This window comes from Schistocerca nitens, chromosome 9, assembly GCF_023898315.1.
Source record: "Schistocerca nitens isolate TAMUIC-IGC-003100 chromosome 9, iqSchNite1.1, whole genome shotgun sequence".
Taxonomy (NCBI): domain Eukaryota; kingdom Metazoa; phylum Arthropoda; class Insecta; order Orthoptera; family Acrididae; genus Schistocerca; species Schistocerca nitens.
Window position 1 is genome coordinate 150,631,410 of NC_064622.1, and position 24,196 is coordinate 150,655,605.

The 24,196-nt window shown below is 43.2% G+C and overlaps 1 protein-coding gene across 1 annotated transcript in view; it reads left to right on the plus strand.

The window, feature by feature from the left end:
• LOC126204065 (uncharacterized) overlaps positions 1-24,196 on the plus strand; it is a 72,388-nt gene that overhangs the window by 7,636 nt on the left and 40,556 nt on the right. The window contains exon 2 of the mRNA XM_049938488.1: positions 12,090-12,635. Coding sequence (XP_049794445.1) covers positions 12,090-12,635 — 546 coding nt within the window. The remainder of the gene's footprint in view (positions 1-12,089; positions 12,636-24,196) is intronic.

The following is a 24,196-nucleotide window of genomic DNA, read 5'->3' on the forward strand; positions in this document are numbered from 1 at the left end:
ATCTGGGATTTGGATGTACAGAGTATCCCTAAAAAGCACCAACAAGCCATAGGGACAGCTTACTTACACCGAAACAAGAAAAAACTGTCTAGTAAATATGGGTTCTAAACTGCATATCTTAAGAGTGGTCAGCAATTTTTTATCTTCGACAATATGAAACAGATCTCTTCTGTTGCAAGGACTTTCCTTTCCATAGTATTGGAGGAGGTATTATGAATCAAGCCAAGATAAAAGAGGTCAGAGTAAACATGATCTCCAAATCCCAAATTTAAAAGCTATGAACACATGTTTAGTGTGAAACGCATCTTTTCTTGTGAACAAGCGCTGTTCTCCCTTACGGCATGTATTTTAGAGCCCATATTTACCAGTCATTTTTTTCTTGCTTTGTTGTAAGAAATCTGTCCCTAAAGTCTTTTTTTTTTTTTGGCGGGTATGGGGTGGCGTGGGAGGGGGGGGGGGGGGGGGAGGAAACTCCGTATAGTGGAATCCGTCGTTTTCCACTTTCATTATGACGTGTTATGTGGGATTGTTCTGCAGAAATCAAGCACGTGGAGCTATCTGAAAGTGGAGTTGTACCTAACAGCGAAAAACCTTGCTGATGTATGTGTCCAGTTGCGGTATCTCTGGCAATGAAACGTTATCCATTATTTAAATTTCTAGACTTCATCGATTTTACCAAAATCTGTACTTAGTGATTTGGTTGCGTACAAAATGTTGGTAATTTATTTTGAAAATATGGAGACTTAGCCGTGCGGGGTAGCCGCGCGGCCGCAGGCGTCTTGTCACGGTCCGAGCGGCTCCAGCCGTCGGAGGTTCGAGTCCTCCCTCGGGCATGGGTTGTGTGTTGTCCTTAGCGTAAGTTAGTTTAAGTTAGATTAAGTAGTACGTAAGCTTAAGGACCGATGACCTCAGCAGTTTGGTTCTATAAGACCTTACGAGAAATTTCCAAATTTCCAAAATGGAGACTTGAAGGCCAGCTGTCTTTCCAGTTTTTACTAAAAGGTATTTGTTGTTTAGTCCAGTTTCCTGAAATACTTTTTGACGTCTTTGAGTGATTCTTACCAAAACACTGTTAATGAGCAGTTTCGATGCATCATCTCCTTTTCTAGTCCATCTTTGATTTCGAATGCTCGTGATATTTTCTCAAATACCATGCCTAGAATTTATGAAAATCTGCTTGACTAAATTTGTCGGTATATGATATATTGGACACGCAAGAAGTGCGGAAGAAAGGTTAATCTGTCGATAGGATCGAACGTTTCTTGGTAGTCTTTTCTCGACCTTTATACTACATGCTCTGAGGACCGTAAATTATAGCCCACTGCTCAGGTAACCAATTAAGGAAACGACGCAGTATTTTAGTAGCTGCAGTGATAATAAATGTCTTCTGCTGACTTCAACAAAGAGAAACTTATAATAATTTTTGAAAAGTGGTTCTTCAAAGCTAAGGACTGTCGACTAAAATGTTTCCTCTTTACACTTTACTGAAGGGGTAGATATAAGTGTACATCCGTATAGCTTACCTGGAAGCGCTGTTTTAAAAATGTCATTATCATGAGGCACTCAATTGCAAATTTCATGCCTTGTGCTCAAAGGAAGTAGCGTCGTTTTTTGACAGATATTCCCTTTATCGTCCAATGAATTATTTTGTGTACGAACGACATTTGGTGTATCCGTGTCCGTTGGTGTAGCCTCTTATTTACTTTCTCCTTAGAATAGTTCCTATTGAAGATTTTATACGTACACGGTACGGAGAACATCGCGCGTTTAGGTGAGACTCGCATGCTATTTAAATACCCAAATTTCTTTCATTGTAAAAGTAAACGACGTGGTTAATTGGAAGAGTCTTTGTGTATTCCGTGGTCATTCAAGATTCTCTTTATTATGGAGGAAGAAAAATCACTAAAAGAAACAGCAGCGTGTTAAGCAGGAACATTTTTGTTTTTACAATATTCATGCCCCCGTTTTCGTGCAAGGAAGTGGGCAGGTAACGCTAGACGAGCTGTTAGCAGCACTGTCAAACCCAGACGCCACTGGGCCGTCGTTGGAGCAGTAACGACCTACTCAGGAGGAAGTTGTCCTCATCTTACGCTTCTCTTCAGCATGTTAACAAAGGTAGCTTCTCAATATTTCGTTTTTTGTTGTATTACTTCATTGTAGAAAGCGAATTATAAAATGAATAGCTACTTAAGGAACAGTAGCCTATTTACAACAAATCATCATCCTCGAAATAAAATTTGATATAAAAGACAAATTTCGCACGAAGCCGGAAAATTTTAGTTATGTCGTCTTACTGGTGGGAATTTCAAAATAGCCAAAAGATTTAAGGGCGTGGTAATTTTTATTTGTTGATGCTGGCGCCGTTTGGGTCATTGGGTCATACCTTAAGTGCTAACCAGGCAATCTTCATATCTTACATTCCATGCCTTCAGACGCATATAAGTGGTCTTACATCTGATTTGTAATCAACCACTTCGAATTAGGTTTGACATAAATAGTGGATTGGAATACCTACAGCAGAAAAATAACAGTTTATATTCGTTTGTGAAAAGTATAATGACAGAAACACATTACAGGCAGGTATATTTAAAACTGTGGACACTGTCAGAAATGGGTGTGAAAATGAATGGAAGAGGGAGGGGAAAGAGGTAGGTGATAGGAAGAAAGTAAAGTATAAACGGGAAAAGAAAGTGATGTGACCGACTGAGAAACGTAAAGAAGTGCAAACGGGAGAAAATGAGAGTGATTACTTTACGGTTTGACAGATACATATGTCAATTTTTTGAGATAATGTTGTCAGGTTTACAAAATGAAATGCTTCAGCTGCTTCTTAAATGAAAGAGCCCATTGAATTGCGCGTAGAGTGCAGGATAGCGTGCATGAGACAGCAGCAATGTAGAGCAGTTACTTTAATTATGTAGTATTTGTATTGCGGTGTACGTTTATCGTTGAAGTTGAGTTTGCATACATATTGTTAGCTGATCGTGATTCTAAGACTTTGGATACTGGGGGTAATATGCTAATCGCCCGATAATAAGAAGATGGCTGTGGGTTTTTTTTGTAAGGGACAGGTCGGACTATCCTTCGCTTCTCTTCAGTTGAGTATGTCGTACCGTGCTCACTAGGGAAAACTTAAATATATCAGTCGAAAATGGCAGTAGGCTAACGGAGACGTTATTGTTCATGGCAATACCGATACCAACGTTCTCTATCAATTCGGAAGAGATCATCGTCGTTGCTTTAATTGTTTCATTTATTGTAACATGCTTTAGGTGATGATTATTTTTAGATATTTGTTCTAAAGCCACTTGTTAGCAACAATTCATTGCAGCATGTGGGGTAACTGAACTTGAAAGAAATTCATTCAGTTCCTCGGATGAGAGCTGAATAACTGTCACTATTTTTTTGTTTCCGACGCCCACGTTACGGAGATTGTTCGACAGAACCGCAGTGTTACACAGGACGAGTGTGGCTGGCATTAGCCTAGCTAATGTACTGCTGTACTCTGTTTAGAGACTTTCTGCATTCTTCGTAAAGTCTAGAATTCAGATCAAGCTACCAATGTCTGTGTGCACTATCCATGCTACTCATCATTATAGATACGTTAGCTGTCGGCCAAACAGTAGGTGTCTTTCTTAACGGCACTGTTAACAAAGGTTCATGTTTAACGTAGAAACCTGTGAGTTCATAACTAAGTTCATCTTTTATGCCATCTATTGTGGCCTCACATAGTATTGGATGCCATTGTTTTTCTGAAACATTCGCGATTAGAGCGTCGCGATCTGTGTGTTTAGCGTTCCTGCAGGTTGCGTGATGCGTTTCAGCTTTTTGATTGTCATGAGCTGAGGGCGCAGGACAGTTTATAATAGATCTCTTTTACTTTATCGTAGGGGCTAGAGCAATAAAAATGTGATTGTGCGCCGTATGGTGAAGTGTTTTAATAAAAGAACGGTTACGGTGTTATTAACAAACAATCTCCTCAAGTTCATTCTGGAGTTTGTAATGCTGCCGTAGGGATTCACTGTTTAATTACTCTCTTTAATTCGGAAAAAATAAACGTCAACAGCGGACTCCGAACGTCGTGCTCCACCAAAACAATTAAGTACAAGCATTAATAATATTTTACTTTTACATGCATAAAACGTGAAATTGAAATTGGAAAGAAGAAATGTTGATGTAAGTATTGCTAACGATGTAAAATCCTGTAGTACTGGCTTGCGTAGCGACAGTGTCGCGTAACAGTAATAATAAGAAATAAGCACTGCTCAGCTCATACTAACCTACATACAAATTACTAAACATAGATTAAACAACAACAATATTCGTAAAAATGGTACCGTGCGGCTAGTAAAACATACCTTATTACTGTAGTGTCTCGTGTATTATACGTATATATAAAGATTTTCGTGAACTGACTTTCGTGCCAAGTTAATAATTCTGTGAACTTAACATCCTCAAATAATAGCTGCCACTGTTTTTTGATTATAGGTTGCAGAATAAATTACTAAAGTAATTTCGTTAAATATATTGCAATGAATTTATATCTAATAAGTATGGAAATAGTCATTGATAACCTGCAACAGTTAAAACTACATTTATTACTCTAGGCTGGATGTTACTTGCATGATTTACGTGCATAAGTACGGTAACTTTGAATCTCTGGCTCATAGTAATGGACAATAATAACGAAAAAAGTTTCCAGGTTCCCCGAGAACATAATCTTAAGAACATACGGCAAAAATTTCGACGATTTTCCATGAAAATAAATTATAGGTTCAAATGGCTCTGAGCACTATGGGACTTAACATCGGAGGTCATCCGTCCCCTAGAACTTAGAACTATTTACACCTAACTAACCTAAGGACACCACACACATCCACGCCCGAGGCAGGATTCGAACCTGCGACCGTAGCGGTCGCGCGGTTCCAAACTGAAGCTCCTAGAACCGCTCGGCCACTACGGCCGGCTAATTTATAGGAGTGGCCATCCCTACAATAGGTACTTTTGGTACCCAAAGATCATGGTTTTCAGAGGTTTTCTGCCCAAGAACAAATGGTGTTTTTATAAGTTGTCTAAGAGTCACCCTAAACCACATCTAATGCAAAAGAACCAAGCGATCCGCAGAATTATCCTAACCTGGAGTGAGTGTGCAATGTTTAAACTTTGTCCTGTACTGCAGGACAATTTTTTGTTCCGATAGGTGTACAAATGTCTGCTAGACCAATGGCTGTCCAGAACACTGGACCTCTTATTTCTGTGAAGAATACATCCCGAGATATGGCACTATCAAAAATAACATTCTGGCGCCCGTCTTTTTGGAACATAATGGTACCGTGCACTGTCGTACATGCACCAAGTTGAAACTCGCGACGGCCAGTGTGTTGTCATCCATGAAGAGCTCCTGTGAAGGTCATTTTGACCAGTCTTGAAGTTAGCCTTGTTACTGCGAGCCCACAGCATGCCAGATGAGGTTCTGCATACTTTCACTCAAAAATTCTTCAGGCCTTTTACGTGTTAGCGAGCACATATCATGCGATGCCATTTATGATACCAATCAACAGTGCGGTACCGTGCTGAATTTGGGTTGTGCCGTTTTGTTTGCTTCCATGCCTTTTCGAGACTAATTACAGTGCTTCTACAACTGCACACCTCTGATGTTTGGTGAAGAGTACTTCTGGTATCACTACCAGTTTCCTTCTTCTCTGCGAGGGAAGAGCGACTGTTGATAGACCTCCATTTGAATTGCAATTTCTCGAATGTCCTCGTCATCGCCATTTCGAGAGGCATATGTGGGATGAACGTACGCTCTTTTGTTGTTTCAAGAGTAATCTGTTGTGAAGCCGTCGTACAACTGTCTCACGGGTCAGTACTCAGAATGTTACACCACCAGCTATTAAATGCGTGATATTCTTACCACTGTATATTCAGGGACTACGTTATCCAAGGAATGCAATGCGACAGCGTGATACATGAGAAGAATGTCCAAAGAACATTTCTATGCCCAATATAGCGATCTACACATTGGAAAGCAGCCACCAACGTATTAGAACAAGTTGCGTTAGGTTTAATGATTTCCGTTGGTCATGCATGCACACATTGCAACATACAGGGTGTTTCAAAAATGACCGGTGTATTTGAAACGGCAATAAAAACTAAACGAGCTGCGATAGAAATACACCGTTTGTTGCAATATGCTTGGGACAACAGTACATTTTCAGGCGGACAAACTTTCGAAATTACAGTAGTTACAATTTTCAACAACAGATGGCGCTGCAAGTGATGTGAAAGATATAGAAGACAACGCAGTCTCTGGGTGCGCCATGCTGTACGTCGTCTTTCTGCTGTAAGCGTGTGCTGTTCACAACGTGCAAGTGTGCTGTAGACAACATGGTTTATTCCTTAGAACAGAGGATTTTTCTGGTGTTGGAATTCCACCGCCTAGAACACAGTGTTGTTGCAACAAGACGAAGTTTTCAACGGAGGTTTAATGTAACCAAAGGACCGAAAAGCGATACAATAAAGGATCTGTTTGAAAAATTTCAACGGACTGGGAACGTGACGGATGAACGTGCCGGAAAGGTAGGGCGACCGCGTACGGCAACCACAGAGGGCAACGCGCAGCTAGTGCAGCAGGTGATCCAACAGCGACCTCGGGTTTCCGTTCGCCGTGTTGCAGCTGCGGTCCAAATGACGCCAACGTCCACGTATCGTCTCTTGCGCCAGAGTTTACACCTCTATCCATACAAAATTCAAACGCGGCAACCCCTCAGCGCCGCTACCATTGCTGCACGAGAGACATTCGCTAACGATATAGTGCACAGGATTGATGACGGCGATATGCATGTGGGCAGCATTTGGTTTACTGACGAAGCTTATTTTTACCTGGACGGCTTCGTCAATAAACAGAACTGGCGCATATGGGGAACCGAAAAGCCCCATGTTGCAGTCCCATCGTCCCTGCATCCTCAAAAAGTACTGGTCTGGGCCGCCATTTCTTCCAAAGGAATCATTGGCCCATTTTTCAGATCCGAAACGATTACTGCATCACTCTATCTGGACATTCTTCGTGAATTTGTGGCGGTACAAACTGCCTTAGACGACAATGCGAACACCTCGTGGTTTATGCAAGACGGTGCCCGGCCACATCGCACGGCCGACGTCTTTAATTTCCTGAATGAATATTTCGATGATCGTGTGATTGCTTTGGGCTATCCGAAACATACAGGAGGCGGCGTGGATTGGCCTCCCTATTCGCCAGACATGAACCCCTGTGACTTCTTTCTGTGGGGACACTTGAAAGACCAGGTGTACCGCCAGAATCCAGAAACAATTGAACAGCTGAAGCAGTACATCTCATCTTCACGTGAAGCCATTCCGCCAGACACGTTGTCAAAGGTTTCGGGTAATTTCATTCAGAGACTACGCCATATTATTGCTACGCATGGTGGATATGTGGAAAATATCGTACTATAGAGTTTCCCAGACCGCAGCGCCATCTGTTGTTGAAAATTGTAACTACTGTAATTTCGAAAGTTTGTCTGCCTGAAAATGTACTGTTGTCCCAAGCATATTGCAACAAACGGTGTATTTCTATCGCTGCTCGTTTAGTTTTTATTACCGTTTCAAATATACCGGTCATTTTTGAAACACCCTGTAGGTGCATTGGTTTTAGAATTTGCTAGGACTTGACATATAATTGACTTTTACTTTAATTTGGCATACAACGTTCATAGATTTTATAGTGGACTTGGTTGAAAGCGGCTGCTTTTGTCTGCACCTGTACATTGAGAATATAACATGTAAAGATGCGATGTCCTAGGAAGAGTTTTGTGTTTTACAGTGCATGTTTACTGCTCGGTTTTTACGTTTGATGGTACCTTATGGCACAGAACATTTAAAGTATGTTCTGCAGCAAAACGATGTAAATATCTTTATATGTTCGTCAATAAGTGTAGTACTGCGTTGTATTTATTGGTTTCCTTGTTTTATTGCACAAGTGATATGCAACACCTCTTCTGTAACGACTGCCAGTGCGTTCTCTCTCTCTCTCTCTCTCTCTCTCTCTCTCTCTCTCTGTCACTCTCTCTCTCTCTCTGTCTCTCTCAATCTCTCTCTTTATTTGGCCTTTGGTAGCTAACGGCCATTTAGCGAACTAAACCCTAAATAATTGACATGCAGTATAAAAGATAAATTGATGACATGATACGAGAGCATACAGATACAAGTTTAACAGAGGTCTTAAGAAACCTGCTGTTGACTGATACGTTCTGGTAATTTAAAGAAAAAGATAGAAAAACAATACAAAGGTACTAACGATTGACAATGGTGCTGTGGCCTACAAAAAAAAATAAAAATGAAAGTACACACTTAACAAATGTTTTTGCCTGGGTATGCATTTCTTCGATTCTTTTATTACTCCACCTCCTTCTTCACCTATCTGTCCATCTCCTCCTCCACCCTCTCTCTGTCAACCAGCCCCCCCCCCCTTTTGTCCATCTGCCATCTGATCCTTCCCCCTCTGTCCACAACCCTCTCCCCCATTTACTTCCATCTCCTCCTTCCACTTTCTTTGTCAATCTCCTACCAACTCTTTCTGTCGCTTTACTCATACATCTCTTTCTGTCTATCTTCTCCTCACGCTTTCCCTGTACATCATCTCCCCTTTCAGTGTCCATCTCCTCCTCTCCCCTCTCGCTGGCTATCTTCTCCTCTTTCTCTGTCCATTTCCACTCCCATCTCTCTGCCCATCTCCTCCTCTTCCCTTGTTCTGCCTATATTCTCCGCCCCTATCCCTGGCCGTAACATTGTCCTCCTATTTGTGCCCAACTCCTCCTTCCCCCTCTCTATCTGTCCATCTACTCTTTCTCCCTTTTCTCTACACATTAATTCACTCACACCTATTGGAGGCTGGTAGTTCTTACCCCTGCAATATTTCTTTCCAGATTGCAACGAATATGTGTATGAAATTTGACTCAATTCTTCCACGAGTTTAGGATCAGCTTTTCAGCTGTGGCTTTGCGCATATTCAAGTTTCATGTGTGTTTCAGAAATATTTCATTTATTTTACATATACTTCTGCACAAATTTCAGATTTATGTCTTGTGAATTTCACCCTTCAGTTTCATTTTCGCGCAGCTTAATGTTTATGACGTCGTATCTCTTGAACTACGTGCTGCATAATGATATAATTTTGCAGGAGCATCCAGTGGTATATGCGCCTACAGACTGCAGAATCTGTTGTGAAGAGAGACTGCAGTAAAAAAGTAATAAATGTCATGTGTAAAGTCCAGTTTTCATGCACCTCAGTCTTCATGAGGTCATATCTCCTGAACTTTGTGTGGTACAATGGTATATTTTTGTAGGTACATTCGGCGGCAGACGTGGATAATGTCTGTGAGAAGTGTTGCGAATAGAATTAGTAGCTAGGACGTAATAAATTTAATAATCTGACATGATGCGGTAGTTCCTCACGTATTAATGTTTATAATGTCATATCTCCTCACTTCAGTATCGTACAATGACGCAATTTTCCTGGTACTCTCAGTGGTATATGAAAATACATCCTGGAAAGTGTGCCACGAGTACAGTTAGTAGTATGGAGATAATAAAGTTTAATGCTGTTTCGTGGAAACTAGTAATCATTGCGTATTTTTATCCGATCTGGGCGAATAAACATCTGTAATAAGAGCAACCGTATACATACGTATGTACATCCTCTTTTATAATACACTGCTGGCCATTAAAATTGCTACACCAAGAAGAAATGATGATGATAATCTGGTATTCATTGAACAAATATATTATACTAGAACTGACATGTGACTACATTTTCATGCAATGTGGGTGCATAGATCCTGAGAAATCAGTACCCAGAACAACCACCTCTGGCCGTAATAACGGCCTTGATACGCCAGGGCATTGAGTTAAACAGAGCTTGGATGGCGTGTTCAGGCACAGCTGCCCATGCAGCTTCAACACGATATCACAGTTCAACAAGAGTAGTGACTGGCGTATTGTGACGAGCCAGTTGCTCCGCCACCATTGACCAGACGTTTTCAATTGGTGAGAGATCTGGAGAATGTGCTGGCCAGGGCAGCAGTCGAACATTTTCTGTATCAAAAGGCCCGTACAGGACCTGCAACATGCGGTCGTGCATTATCTTGCTGAAATGTAAGGTTTCGCAGGGATCGAATGAAGGGTTGAGTCACGGGTCGTAACACATCTGAAATGTAACGTCCACTGTTCAAAGTGCCGTCAGTGCGAACAAGAGGTGGCCGAGACGTGTAACCAATGGCACCGCATACCATCACGCCGGGTGATACGCCAGTAAGGCGATGACGAATACACGCTTCCAATGTGTGTTCACAGCAATGTCGCCAAACACGGATGCGACCATCATGATGCTGTAAACAGAACCTGGATTCATTCCATAAAATGACGTTTTACCATTCGTGCACCCAGGCTCGTCGTCGAGTACACCATCGCAGGCGCTCCTGTCTGTGATGCAGCGTCAAGGGTAACCACAGCCACTGTCTCCGAGCTGATAGTCCACGCTGCTGCAAACGTCGTCGAACTGTTCGTGCAGATGGTTGTTGTGTTACAAACGACCCCATCTGTTGACTCAGGGATCGAGACGTGGCTGCACGATCCGTTACAGCCATGCAGATAACATGACTGTCATCTCAACTGCTAGTGACACGAGGCCGTCGGGATCCAGCACGGCGTTCCGTATTACCCTCCTGAACCCACCGATTCCACATACTGCTAATAGGCATTGGATTTCGATCAACGGGAGCAGCAATGTCGCGATACGATAAACCGCAATCGCGATAGGCTACAATCTGACCTTTATCAAAGTCGGAAACATGATGGTACGCATTTGTCCTCCTTAGACGAGGCATCACAACAACGTTTCACCAGGCATCGCCGGTCAACTGCTGTTTGTGTATGAGAAATCGGTTGGAAACTTTCCTCATGTCAGCACGTTGTAGGTGTCGTCACCGGCGCCAACCTTGTGTGAATGCTCTGACAAGCTAATCATTTGCATATCACAGAATCTTGTTCCTGTTGGTTAAATTTTGCGTCTGCAGCACGTCATCTTCGTGGTGTAGCAATTTTAATGGCCAGTAGTGTATTTCTGCACAAATTTCTGATTTATGTCTTGTGAATTTCACCCTTCAGTTTGATTTTCACGCAATATTTATGACGTCGTATCTGCTGGACTATGTGCTGCATAACGATATAATTATGCAGGAGGATCCAATGGTATATGTGCCTACAGTCTGCAGAATCTGTTGTGAAGAGAGACAGCAGTAAAAAAGTAATTAATTAAAACGTCATGTGTGAAGCCCAGTTTTCATGCACCTCACTGTTTATGATGTCATATCTCCTGAATTTTGTGCGGTACAATGGTATATTTTTGTATACATTCGGCGGCAGACATGGATAATGTTTCTGAGAAGTGTTACGAATAGAATCAGTAGCCAGGACGTAATAAATTTAAAAGTCTGGCATTATGCGGAAGTTTCTCACGTATTAATGTTTATGATGTCATATCTCCTCATTTCAGTATCGTACAATGACACAATTTTCCTGGTACATACAGTGGTATAAGAAAATACAGCCTGCAAATGTGCCACGAATACAGTTAGTAGTATGGAAGTAATAAAGCGTAGTCCGCCCCCGGTAGCTGAGTGGTCAGCATGACGGAATGTCAATCCTAAGGTCCCGGGTTCGATTCCCGGCTGGATCGGAGATTCTCTCCGCTCAGGGCCTGGGTGTTGTGTTGTCCTAATCATCATCATTTCATCCCCATCGACGCGCAGGTCGCCGAAGTGCCGTCAACTCGAAAGACCTGCACCAGGCGAACGGTCTACCCGACGGGAGGCCCTAGCCACACGACATTTCATTTCAATAAAGCGTAATGCTGTACAAATGACCTGAAGATGGCGATTTAATTTCCCGAAAACTAGTAATCATTGTGTATTTCTATCCGATCTGGGCGAATAAACGTCTGTAATAAGAGCAACCGTATACATACGTATGTACATCCACTTTTATAATATGTACGGATTCCGTTTGCTTGTCAGGTGAAAAGCGGCGTGCAGCATGGGCAGAGTCGACTCCGCGACGAGTCGGCAACTTTCACCTGGAGCGAGACGGCGGGCTCTCTTCTGAAGGTGAACATCCGAATACTGTTCTTCTGCGGCGCGTGGCCGCTGTCCGAGTCCGCCCTGGCCTACGCCTACATCGGCGCCGTGCTGCTGGCGAGCCTCGCCAATATGGCCGAGGCCGCCCTGGGCATCGCCTTCGGACAGGCCAGCATGGACGAGATCACGCTGGTGCTGCCCAACACGCTGACCACGGCCTGCGGCGTCGCCAAGCTGGCCTTCTTCCTGAGCGACCGCCGCCGCTACTTCGCACTGGTGCGGCGCACGGACCGCCTGGTGGCCCCCCAGCAGGGGCTGGCGGCGGAGGCGGCGGAGGCCGTCGGCCGGCGAGTGCGCGCCTTCGCGCTCTTCCTGGTCGCACTCGTCTGCGTCCAGGCCGTCGTCTGGTTCCCCATGCCGCTCATCGCCAGCCCGGGAGAAAGGAAACTGCCGTTCGGGCAGCTACCCTGGAGCAACTACACACAGGTCAGCTTGATACAGGGTGTAAGTAGGCTGTTTAGGTTCTTATATTGGTAACGCCACCGCCATGTAGCGCTCTGTATGAAAATCACTGGCTGTGCCGTGTGCAGTCTGTGGCTGGGTGGCATTGTTGGAATTTGCTATTGTAGTGTTGGGTAGTTGGTTGTTAACAGCGCGTAGCGTTGCGCAGTTGGAGGTGAGCCGCCAGCAGTGGTGGATGTGGGGAGAGAAATGGCGGAGTTTTGAGAGCGGATGATCTGGGCGTGTGTCATCAGAGACGGTAAATTTGTAAGACTGGATGTCATGAACTGCTATATATATTATGAGTTTTGAACACTATTAACGTAAATACATTGGTTGAAAATCGAATAATGTAAGAGGTTTATCAGCACAGTAATTCATTAATTTTTCTAAGGGGACGTTTCATATGGCGATTCTGGCAGGTGATAAACCTCTTAAATTAGAAAAATTAATGAATTACTGTGCTGATAAACTTCTTACATTATTCGATTTTCAAACAGCTGAGCAGTACTGAACCTACTCAGACATTTTGCTCTTTACCTATTCTGATCAACACTAAACTGACACACAATATTTTTAGCGCAACGCAATCTGACTTTCAATAATCACTACAAAAGAATGGCCCTGACTAGCAATAACCTATACCTTTCACAAATCACTTACCTCACAAAAATCTTCGTTACTCGAAGTACTGCAATAGAGCGAGCGCCAATACTCCAAGCTAAATAAAAGATTCAAACTACTGAAGGCACTAACTACTGATAGGCATAATTATCAAATGAAATATTTTGATAGAGAACAAACAATGTATTTACCTTAATAGTGTTCAAAAGTCATTATATATATATATATATATATATATATATATATATATATATATATATATATATCAGTTCATGACATCCAGTCTTACAAATTTACTGTCTCTAATGGACACACGTCCAGATCATCCGCTCTCAAAACTCCGCCATTTCTCTCCCCACATCCACCACTGCTGGCGGCTCACCTCCAACTGCGCAACGCTACGCACTGTTAACAGCCAACTACCCAACACTACAATAGAAAATTCCAACAATGCCACCCAGCCACAGACTGCACACGGCACAGCCAGTGATTTTCATACAGAGCGCCACGTGGCGGTGGCGTTACCAATATAAGAACCTAAACAGCCTACTTACAAGGGCGTCTGTGCCACTAAACGGACGAAACTACAACCCAATACCAATTGTAGGTTAAAATTCAGTGATACAGTCTCCTCGATCGCAGCAGATGTTTATTTTAGTTGGGAGTCGGTTTCGGTCTATAATTTAGAGCATCTTCAGACTCTAAGCACCTTGATGGTGGCTGGTGGCTGGTGGCGGCGGAAGAGCAAGATCCGTAAGAAGACGGTGTACTGTTTCTCCTGGGTGGATTGGGGTTTTAAAAAAATGTAAACTAAATATTACGATAAATTTTATAAATAATCGAGAAGTACGCCAAAGAAGAAGAGATGGAACTATAATGGACATGTTACTGCATGGTCTCTTGCGCTTCTATGCAAGAACTATCTTTCCTTTGTCATTCGCTTATCTTATCTGCTTGGAAACGGACCTAAGAGGACGTTCTTGTGTAAAGCTCATCTTGCTGTACCAGCTTTTTACCCTTCGCAGAAGATGTCGAAGCACCAAGAGTGCCGTCCACATTGACAAGTGATTTGTAAATCAGCATTCGCCGGCGACGACGAAAGCAACGTTTACGCATTATTGTCAGTAGCAGTGCCTCAGTGGCTATTCACTCAAACCGAGTGAATGCGCTAGACATGACAGTGTGCTATTTATAGCATCAGTCCTGGCGCACGCAGCGGATGTGGACTCTTATCAGCTCCCGCTATCGCACCGGAAGTGAATTTTCCAGCAACACGGGTCTAGTAATACTAGTACCCGTGTTGCTCCAACGCAATTAAAACCCGAAAAATATAATGGTTATTTTGTCAAAAGAATTTGCGTATGTGGTCAATTGGTTGTGAGTTTGATACCTAGACTGCCTTAAGTAGATATGGGTCTTAACAAAGAATTTTCATTGTTAGACGCCATCTTAGAAAAATCTTTAAAATTTTTCATTTAGCTCAACTACGAGACGTGCCGTTGGTTAGGACAATTAAGTTTATTTCAGATCCTACGAGACAGAAGGCAGCTACTAATAACTTAACAATTTTATTTACAGATTTTCTTTATATAACGAGATAACATCCCAGGCAGAAAAGGTCTGGTCACGGGATTCCAGTTACATTATAGGATTTCATTTGTAGATGCTACTCTTGTAATCTTATATTGGGGAATCGAGACGACACCACGATAAGTAACGAATTACGGTAGTGTTCATCGAACAGACTTGGCAAATATTCTCTGGTGCAATAAGCACACGACTTCTCACGAAACTGGAATAATACCCATAGTGTTGGGAAATAAGAAAAGGACAATTAATTATCGACGATTACGTAACTACCCTGAGAACTGAGTTCTTATACACGTCGGGCTAAATTAAACAACATATTACACTGTTAATAATATTCTTACATTAGTTATTTCTCTTTTATGTTGGGCCATTGCATTAATGTGTGTTTCCTTTTGTATAAGTCACGGCTCATATTTTATTTTATTACATTACACTAATAGTCACAAAATAATAAAAAAATTTATTTTATTACATTACAAGGTACAAACGAGGGCTTACGGGTATGGCTGTCTACACCGTCCTCGGCCACCATCATGGTGCTTACGGCCTGAAGATGGTTTAAATTGTAGACCGAAATCTACTGCCAACGAAAACAAATATCCAGACTTTGTTGATCCATTGCGGACTTTGGACAGCGGCTGGTAAAATATTTAACAAAGAAATTCGCCAAACAGCCGTGCAAATAGAGAAGTTATTTTATTTCCGCTACCAGTTTCAGTAATTCAATATGTCATCTTCAGGCTTCATATGCACATCTCAAAAATTATCGGACTGAACATACTGGAGCCACTTGTTTTGGGTGTCGTGAACTCTCAAGTGCTTCTTTTGAAGACTCGATTGCAGCCGAATTGCCAAAACTGGTCGTGAAAACAAAAAAAGAATAACTTTTCAATTTGCACTGCTGTTTGGCGAATTTCTTTGTTAGAAACAAACATCTATTGCTATCGAGGCTATTTTTCTGAGTTCTAACGTTTTGTACTGTTCACCCTTCATGCTCCATTGATAAAATACCGTTTAAAATTTTAGATTCCAGTTACATATTGTCTATTAGGCAGTTTCCAAGGGGAAACAAAAATTTGATTTTCCGTATTTCATATAGTTATTTACCCAATTTTAAAATTTAAAATGCTCTTGTAATTCATTTATTGAGAGGTATAATCGTACACTGATATCATTCTTCAAAGAATGGACGGCCCAAATTTGGCACGAGTGCCGCAGCGTCAGCCTGGCTGCACACTTCCCCCGCACGCTGTCTGAGTGCAAGGAAGGCGAAATGGGAGAAACTGCGAATGCAATGGAGTCGCACTGCATATGACTTCGTATTGTGTCTTACATTTCTCAACAGCATAGATTACTAACAAAACAAAATATCAGTAATCTTTAATTGTTTTTCAAGGGCTTGAGATATAATATAGCTGTAATTACTGTCGGCATACGGACAGACGCAGACAATATTTCAGATTTTCGCACTCAGATTGCCTCATAATTGTGACGTATTTAGTTTCATAATCAAAAACATATTATGTTTATCGAAAATTACACGCGATCAAAAAGTTTCGGTTCGAAGACGGTACAGTCCAGAATCGGTATGCCAATCACGCAGAATAGCACTGAGCATTGAGGCAATTATCCCACCGATGCGTCAGGTTGATGATATACATTAGGTAAAACTCCGTGTCCTGCTGCGTGAAGATGTCTGCCAATTAACCGCTGCACATCCTAGTCCGACAGGAATCGTCGTCCCTTCGAGCCCTTTTTTAGGGACCGAAGACGTGATAATCGCATGGGCAGAAATTGAGACTACAGGGAACGTGCTCGAGTGTCTCCCATTTGGCATAATTAAGCCTTACGTGAATTGCGAATAGGGACGAAGGTACCATGAAGCAGCAGCATCCGATGGCGGACTAGTCCACAACGGTGCTTTCCGATAGACATGCTGTCCCATACACATTCTTCATTCTCCGATGGCTGACATAGTGTTTAGTGTATCTCGGATTGTAAAACCAGTTAAGATCCTTAGACGCCAGAAAGGCATCTGGCCCAGACGGTATCCCCGTAAGATTTTATGTTGACTATGCTACAAATATAGCACCATTCTTATCCGTCATCTATGAGAGATCATTGGAACAGCGGAAAGTTCCACGGGACTCGAACAAGACCCAGGTCATAGCAGTCTATAAAAAGGGTACAAAATCGGATGCACATAATTACCGGCCAATTTCACTGACATCGATTTGTTGTAGAATCATGGAACATATTTTGTGTTCAGACATAATGACCTTTCTAGACAATGAGAAGCTCATCTGCAAAAACTAGCACGGTTTTAGGAAACAGCGGTCATGCGAGACAAAGCTGGCCCTCTTTGTGCATGATCTTGCCAGGTAAAATAAATGCATAAATAAATAAATATACAACAGGCTCTAGATACCGGCTCCCAGGTTGATGCCATATTTCTCGACTTTCGAAAGGCGTCGACTCAGTTCCGGACTGTCGCTTGCTACAAAAAGGGCGCGCTTACAAAAAGTGCGCGCGCAATGACATATGCCATTGGATAGAAAGTTTTCTAACAGACAGGGAGCAGTATTTCGTCATGAACGGGGTAACTTCAACAGAAACAAGAGTAACTTCAGGTGTGCCCCAGGGCAGCGTAATAGTTCCTCTGCTTTTTACGATTTACATAAACGATCTGGTTGATGGTATTGACAGCGGCCTTAGACTGTTTGCCAATGATGCTGTAGTCTACAGGAAAGTAGTCTCACACGAAAGTTGTGAACAGATCAATGAGGATTTGCAGAAAATAAATGACAGTTATCTCTCAATATTAGTAAGTGTAACATACTGCGTATAACAAGGCGAAACACCCCATTAATGTATGAGTACAAAATAAATGATCAGTCTTTGGAAGCGGTAACATCAGTGAAGTATCTTGGTGTGACTATTCGAAATGATCTCAAATGGAATGATCAGATTACACAAGTAACGGGTAAGGCGACCTCTAGATTGCGGTTTATTGGTAGAATCCTGAAGCGATGCAGTCCTTCAACACAGGAAATAGCTTAAAATACGTTAGTTCGTCCAATCTTAGAGTATTGTTCGTCTGTATGGGACCCTTACCTGTTGGGTCTGATTCAAGAGATTGAGAAGGTGCACAGAAGAGCGGCAAGATTCGTGACTGCTACATTTAGCCATCGCGAGAGCGTTACAAATCTCATAGAAAGTTTGAAGTGGGACACACTTGCAGATAGACGACGCGCTAAATAGAAGCGGCTGCTTACTAAATTCCGAAATCCAATCTTCACCGAGGATGTAGAGCATATATTATTACCACCAACTTTCAAATCGCGTAATGATCATCATTCAAAGATAAGGGAAATAAGAACTCGTACTGAGGCGTTCAGACAGTCGTTTTTCTCTCGCGCGATCCGCGAGTGGAACAGAGGGGGGGAAATATGACTTTGGCGCGAATTGTGCCCTCCGCCACGCACCGCTTGGTGGCTAGCGGAGTGTATATGTAGATATGTAGATGTCTAACGGTGTTTGTCATTTAGCAGCCAACAAAAGAATTACAGCTCGTGTTTGGACACATTTCTTGATAATGTAGCCATAGATTACATTTGCGCATTTATCGCGCGTGTGTTTGAGAGACACGAGTGCCACATTGATCCCTTGCCTACACGTCGGTGCTTACATAAACGCATCGGAGTTGTGCTGTATTGCATGTAAGCTGCAGAAACCTCTAGACTGGACATTTTTTGACCGACCCTCATATTTTATTTCGTTTTCAAACTCATTATGGAGACGTGGAAACTCTTCCTGTGGTAAACAACGTACACTACCTGGACAGATTTAAAGTATAAGAAATTGTCTTTTAAACAGGAATTACACTGCAGTTCACTTAGTTCCTTCCGCATATGAACAGGGGCGCTTTCAATTGAAACAGCGAATGATCTCGGAAACAGATATAAGACTGGCAGTGTGCTCAATATCCCCGTCATTCTCTCACGACCACAATGAATTCTTCGAACCACGCGTTTTCTTTAACACCAGTGAGTTAGGGAAATGGACGGTGTTCTTGTCGGAGTTCGTCCCTTCCATAATGTGGTTTTCTTTTTAAATACATCCCCACCAAACAGAAATAAGTTGTTTTACGCTCTGCAGTGTCTTACTGTCTCCGGTTTTCAATTAAGTCCAGTTAAAATTCGGTGTCTGCAATCCAGTCTAGATTTTCTAATTTTCATGCCTGTTCTCCATTTCCCTTCACAAATTCGATAATAGTGGGGTTTAAATCGAAAATTTGTTCCATGCATACCCCTTGATGTAACCAACATAATATGCAGTTGTATACATGGTGGTCATACACAGTTTAAAATGCTTGTAAGGGTGTTACATTAGAGATTGTACCGAGAAATAATTGTTCAGAAACAAATTCGATTCGTTTCCGAGTTATTTAGCACTGAAGTTAGCCTCTCAAGCACTATCACGCGCTACAGTAACGCAACGGACTTCGGTGGTCTTTGAGTTGCCACCTGTTCAAATGCTTTTTCGGAAGTGACAGATTTAAGCCAGGAGAGCAAAACCTACGTTTGTTCGGTTCGCAAAAACCAAACGAAGAACGCATTTGGTGACGCTGTCTCAGGCAGGCTGCGTCAGTCTGCGAGCACGACGACCTGATTGGCTAATGTCAATCCTAAGTAGCTCAGAAACAGCGCAACATATTGAATTTCTTCTTAACAGTTATTTCTCAGCACGATCTCCCATGCAGATTTTTTGACCACCCTGTGTATAGTCTCAATGTCGTCGTTCAGTACCATACAAAATTGTTGCAACTGAAATTGAAATGCAGCTGTGCCACAAAGGTGCCCAGGAGGGATTTTCTGAGTTGATTTGATTTCATCAGGTAAGCAAAAACACCATTGGTCAAGCCTGCTGCTGCCTGCACCGGAACAGAGTTTATTGTGCGGTATCATTCCCTATGTCTCTAGTAAAGCCAACCAGTGCCCCTGAACAGCCAAGGAGATCCTTTACCACTGCTTTGCTAGAAACAATTTCTTCAGGTCTGGTTGATCTGAATATTCTGCGTCTTGTAATTTCCAGTGCCAAGCATTCGAAGATGAAATGTGATGCGAATTCCTCGCCATACATCCTACATTTGGCGTCTTCTTCTATTATCCCCATTGTATGTAGGTGTTTTTTGAAGTTTCCATGGCCTGTTAATAGTCCAACGATGAGTTTCATTTCTCTCCTGTTGGAACATATCCCAGTAATCTACATGCTGTCTCCTTGTCCAGTCTCTTAGATTTATTTTAATAATTGCCTTGGCAATTGTCAGGACAGGTTCCAGTCCAATGAATGGTGTCATCGGCCCTATCCTGGCTAATCTATCTGCTTGCTCGTTACCACTAATCCCTGAGTGACCAGGAACCAGGTTTACGCTATTGCTTTCCCCTAGCTCCACAAGGACTTTGTGGCATTCTGCCAAGATCTTTGATCTTGTTGCAGAGGCTGCCAGTGCTTTCAGGGCTGCTTGCCTGTCTGAATAAATGAAAATGCTACCTCTGTAGCACCTCCGCAAATTCTCCTCCACGCACACCCTAACAGCACATAATTCTGCTTGAAACACAATGGCCATCTTCCCTAGAGAGATTACACTCTCCAGCCTTGGCTGCATTCCGTATACCCCGGCCCCAACACCTTGGTCTGTTTTCGAATCGTCATTGAACCAGACTATGCCCCTCTTGTGGTGTTGAAATTTGTTCTCCCAGAGCTCTCTACTTCCAATTACTACATTGAAAGAGTTGTTGAAGCAGCTCGGAGCTATTATATAGTCGTCCGGCATTTCCCAACCATACCTACCTCAGAATTTTGGGGTGAGATCCTGGATACCGCAGTGAGTTCCAGTTTTTGTCAGTCTTTAACCTGTGTGCTCCAGCTGCTGCCTTCATCTTTACCCACAGGTCTAATGGAGGCATGGTTTCCATCCGAGCAGTGGGTGAGCTGCTTACTCCGCCTGTAACGGTTAAGCAGACCAATCTCTGCACCTTAACAAGCTCCGTAGCAGCTACCTGCTGCTCTACCTTTTTCCACCACACCGTAGCCCCACAAGTGATCATAGGATTTAGTACCGTGTTGTATATCCAGTACATACTCTTGGTGCTTAAGCCACAGTTTGTACTACAAGCTCTCCTGGCACTCATTAGAGTTTGTGTAATCTAAATATTGTAGCCATCTATGAATACTTTAACTGAACTTTGAAATTAAAGCAGTGAAATGGAATGACATTACTTTAATACTGGCCTTTGAATATCAGCGACACATGGGTTCATTTCGGAAAAGGAAGGGCCCCTGCTTGGTAATACAATTGGGACAATGAGCAACAAAGGTTCATGCTAAGCTGCTGTATTTTAGTGATGCAAATGGAACAGTTTGAAAAGCTGAGGTCTGCCATACAGTTCTAAAACTTTACGTGCTTCCAGTATTCCTTGTTGGTTGATTGAAGGTTCGAAGTCGTCGATCGAGGAGGTGGCGACAATCACTTATTGTCGGCCGTCGCTGTTGCAGAAGCTGGATGTTGGCGCGCCTTCTTCTCGACACGGTCACCAGGCGAAACGGGCTCTTGATGTGTGCCAGCTAACGTTTCCCGTCCGCCACACCGTATCAGAAACTATCATAGCAAGTCGAGTGCAATTACATGCTGCCAAACCCCGAAAGCGTGGCAACTCACGGGAGCGTCACTCAACACACCTGCTGCACCGCCCTACTCCAGCCAGACACTCCTCTGCCCGCTGTCCACACGGCAGAGCCAACACTACCAAAGATCCTAAACACTTTGGTTCTCCACAGGACCTATCGATGTAATCGTTCGATAGCATAGTTTTCCCTAGGCAAGACCCAGCGTAAAAATACAAATAATATTTACGAAACAAACCAATTATACATCGATATATATATATAATACTCCTGGAAATTGAAATAAGAACACCGTGAATTCATATATATATATATATATATATATATATATATATATATATATATATATATATATATATATATATACTCCTGGAAATTGAAATAAGAACACCGTGAATTCATTGTCCCAGGAAGGGGAAACTTTATTGACACATTCCTGGGGTCAGATACATCACATGATCACACTGACAGAACCACAGGCACATAGACACAGGCAACAGAGCATGCACAATGTCGGCACTAGTACAGTGTATATCCACCTTTCGCAGCAATGCAGGCTGCTATTCTCCCATGGAGACGATCGTAGAGATGCTGGATGTAGTCCTGTGGAACGGCTTGCCATGCCATTTCCACCTGGCGCCTCAGTTGGATCAGCGTTCGTGCTGGACGTGCAGACCGCGTGAGACGACGCTTCATCCAGTCCCGAACATGCTCAACGGGGGACAGATCCGGAGATCTTGCTGGCCAGGGTAGTTGACTTACACCTTCTAGAGCACGTTGGGTGGCACGGGATACATGCGGACGTGCATTGTCCTGTTGGAACAGCAAGTTCCCTTGCCGGTCTAGGAATGGTAGAACGATGGGTTCGATGACGGTTTGGATGTACCGTGCACTATTCAGTGTCCCCTCGACGATCACCAGTGGTGTACGGCCAGTGTAGGAGATCGCTCCCCACACCATGATGCCGGGTGTTGGCCCTGTGTGCCTCGGTCGTATGCAGTCCTGATTGTGGCGCTCACCTGCACGGCGCCCAACACGCATACGACCATCATTGGCACCAAGGCAGAAGCGACTCTCATCGCTGAAGACGACACGTCTCCATTCGTCCCTCCATTCACGCCTGTCGCGACACCACTGGAGGCGGGCTGCACGATGTTGGGGCGTGAGCGGAAGACGGCCTAACGGTGTGCGGGACCGTAGCCCAGCTTCATGGAGACGGTTGCGAATGGTCCTCGCCGATACCCCAGAAGCAACAGTGTCCCTAATTTGCTGGGAAGTGGCGGTGCGGTCCCCTGCGGCACTGCGTAGGATCCTACGGTCTTGGCGTGCATCCGTGCGTCGCTGCGGTCCGGTCCCAGGTCGACGGGCACGTGCACCTTCCGCCGACCACTGGCGACAACATCGATGTACTGTGGAGACCTCACGCCCCACGTGTTGAGCAATTCGGCGGTACGTCCACCCGGCCTCCCGCATGCCCACTATACGCCCTCGCTCAAAGTCCGTCAACTGCACATACGGTTCACGTCCACGCTGTCGCGGCATGCTACCAGTGTTAAAGACTGCGATGGAGCTCCGTATGCCACGGCAAACTGGCTGACACTGACGGCGGCGGTGCACAAATGCTGCGCAGCTAGCGCCATTCGACGGCCAACACCGCGGTTCCTGGTGTGTCCGCTGTGCCGTGCGTGTGATCATTGCTTGTACAGCCCTCTCGCAGTGTCCGGAGCAAGTATGGTGGGTCTGACACACCGGTGTCAATGTGTTCTTTTTTCCATTTCCAGGAAACAATTACAACATATAAAGACACAGAACTGTCATATCTTCAGGTAACAAAATAAGGAAAGAATTTATAGTACAATAGATGGAAATAGGAGGATATGCATTTCCGGCGTTACAACTTTAACAGACTGATCATGTTCGTTGCAAGCCAACCGTGTAACTTATTATTACACCTCCATATTTCCAACACAAGTTCTGGTAACCAAAGAGTGACATATCACTCATGTGTTCAGGCATCGGAAAACGCTCATAGTGGCAAATATTCCAAAAAAGCTGCTATTTCTTATGGCGAAAACGTTTCAAGGTCAGTCGCACAACAAAAGGAAAAATAGTTCTGCGGCTGCAGGCCGCCAAAATGCGAACTGTGGGTTTAAACTACACCTATACCATTCAGTTACTTCGAGGTTAAATTTTAAACATAAAGCATAAATGGAGCACACATCTTCAAAATGATTACAAACGAACAAAAGTTCATTAAATGGAAAATCAGGAAAATTGGGAAACATATATGCGAAATGTGTTTTTTACAAGCAACAGCAGCGGCTCTTTTCATCATTCGATAACCTCACTAAAATCTTTCATGGTAGATTCCGGAAAGGCTGGATTTCGGTGATTTAGACAATCTTTTCAGGTCACTGATGACATGTATTATTATGTATACAGTGACCTGAAACATAACTATATCGGTGTCAGCTGTTCTACACCAGACATCTTAAATTTTAAATTATAAATTTAAGGACAAAGAATGAGCGTTGGTAACCAATGTAGTTAAAAATAACGGTATGATTTCTTGGGTGATAATTATAGCATAAAATCAAGACTGAGAGTACGAAAGAAAGAAGAAAAAAGAAAAGAGGTTCAAAATG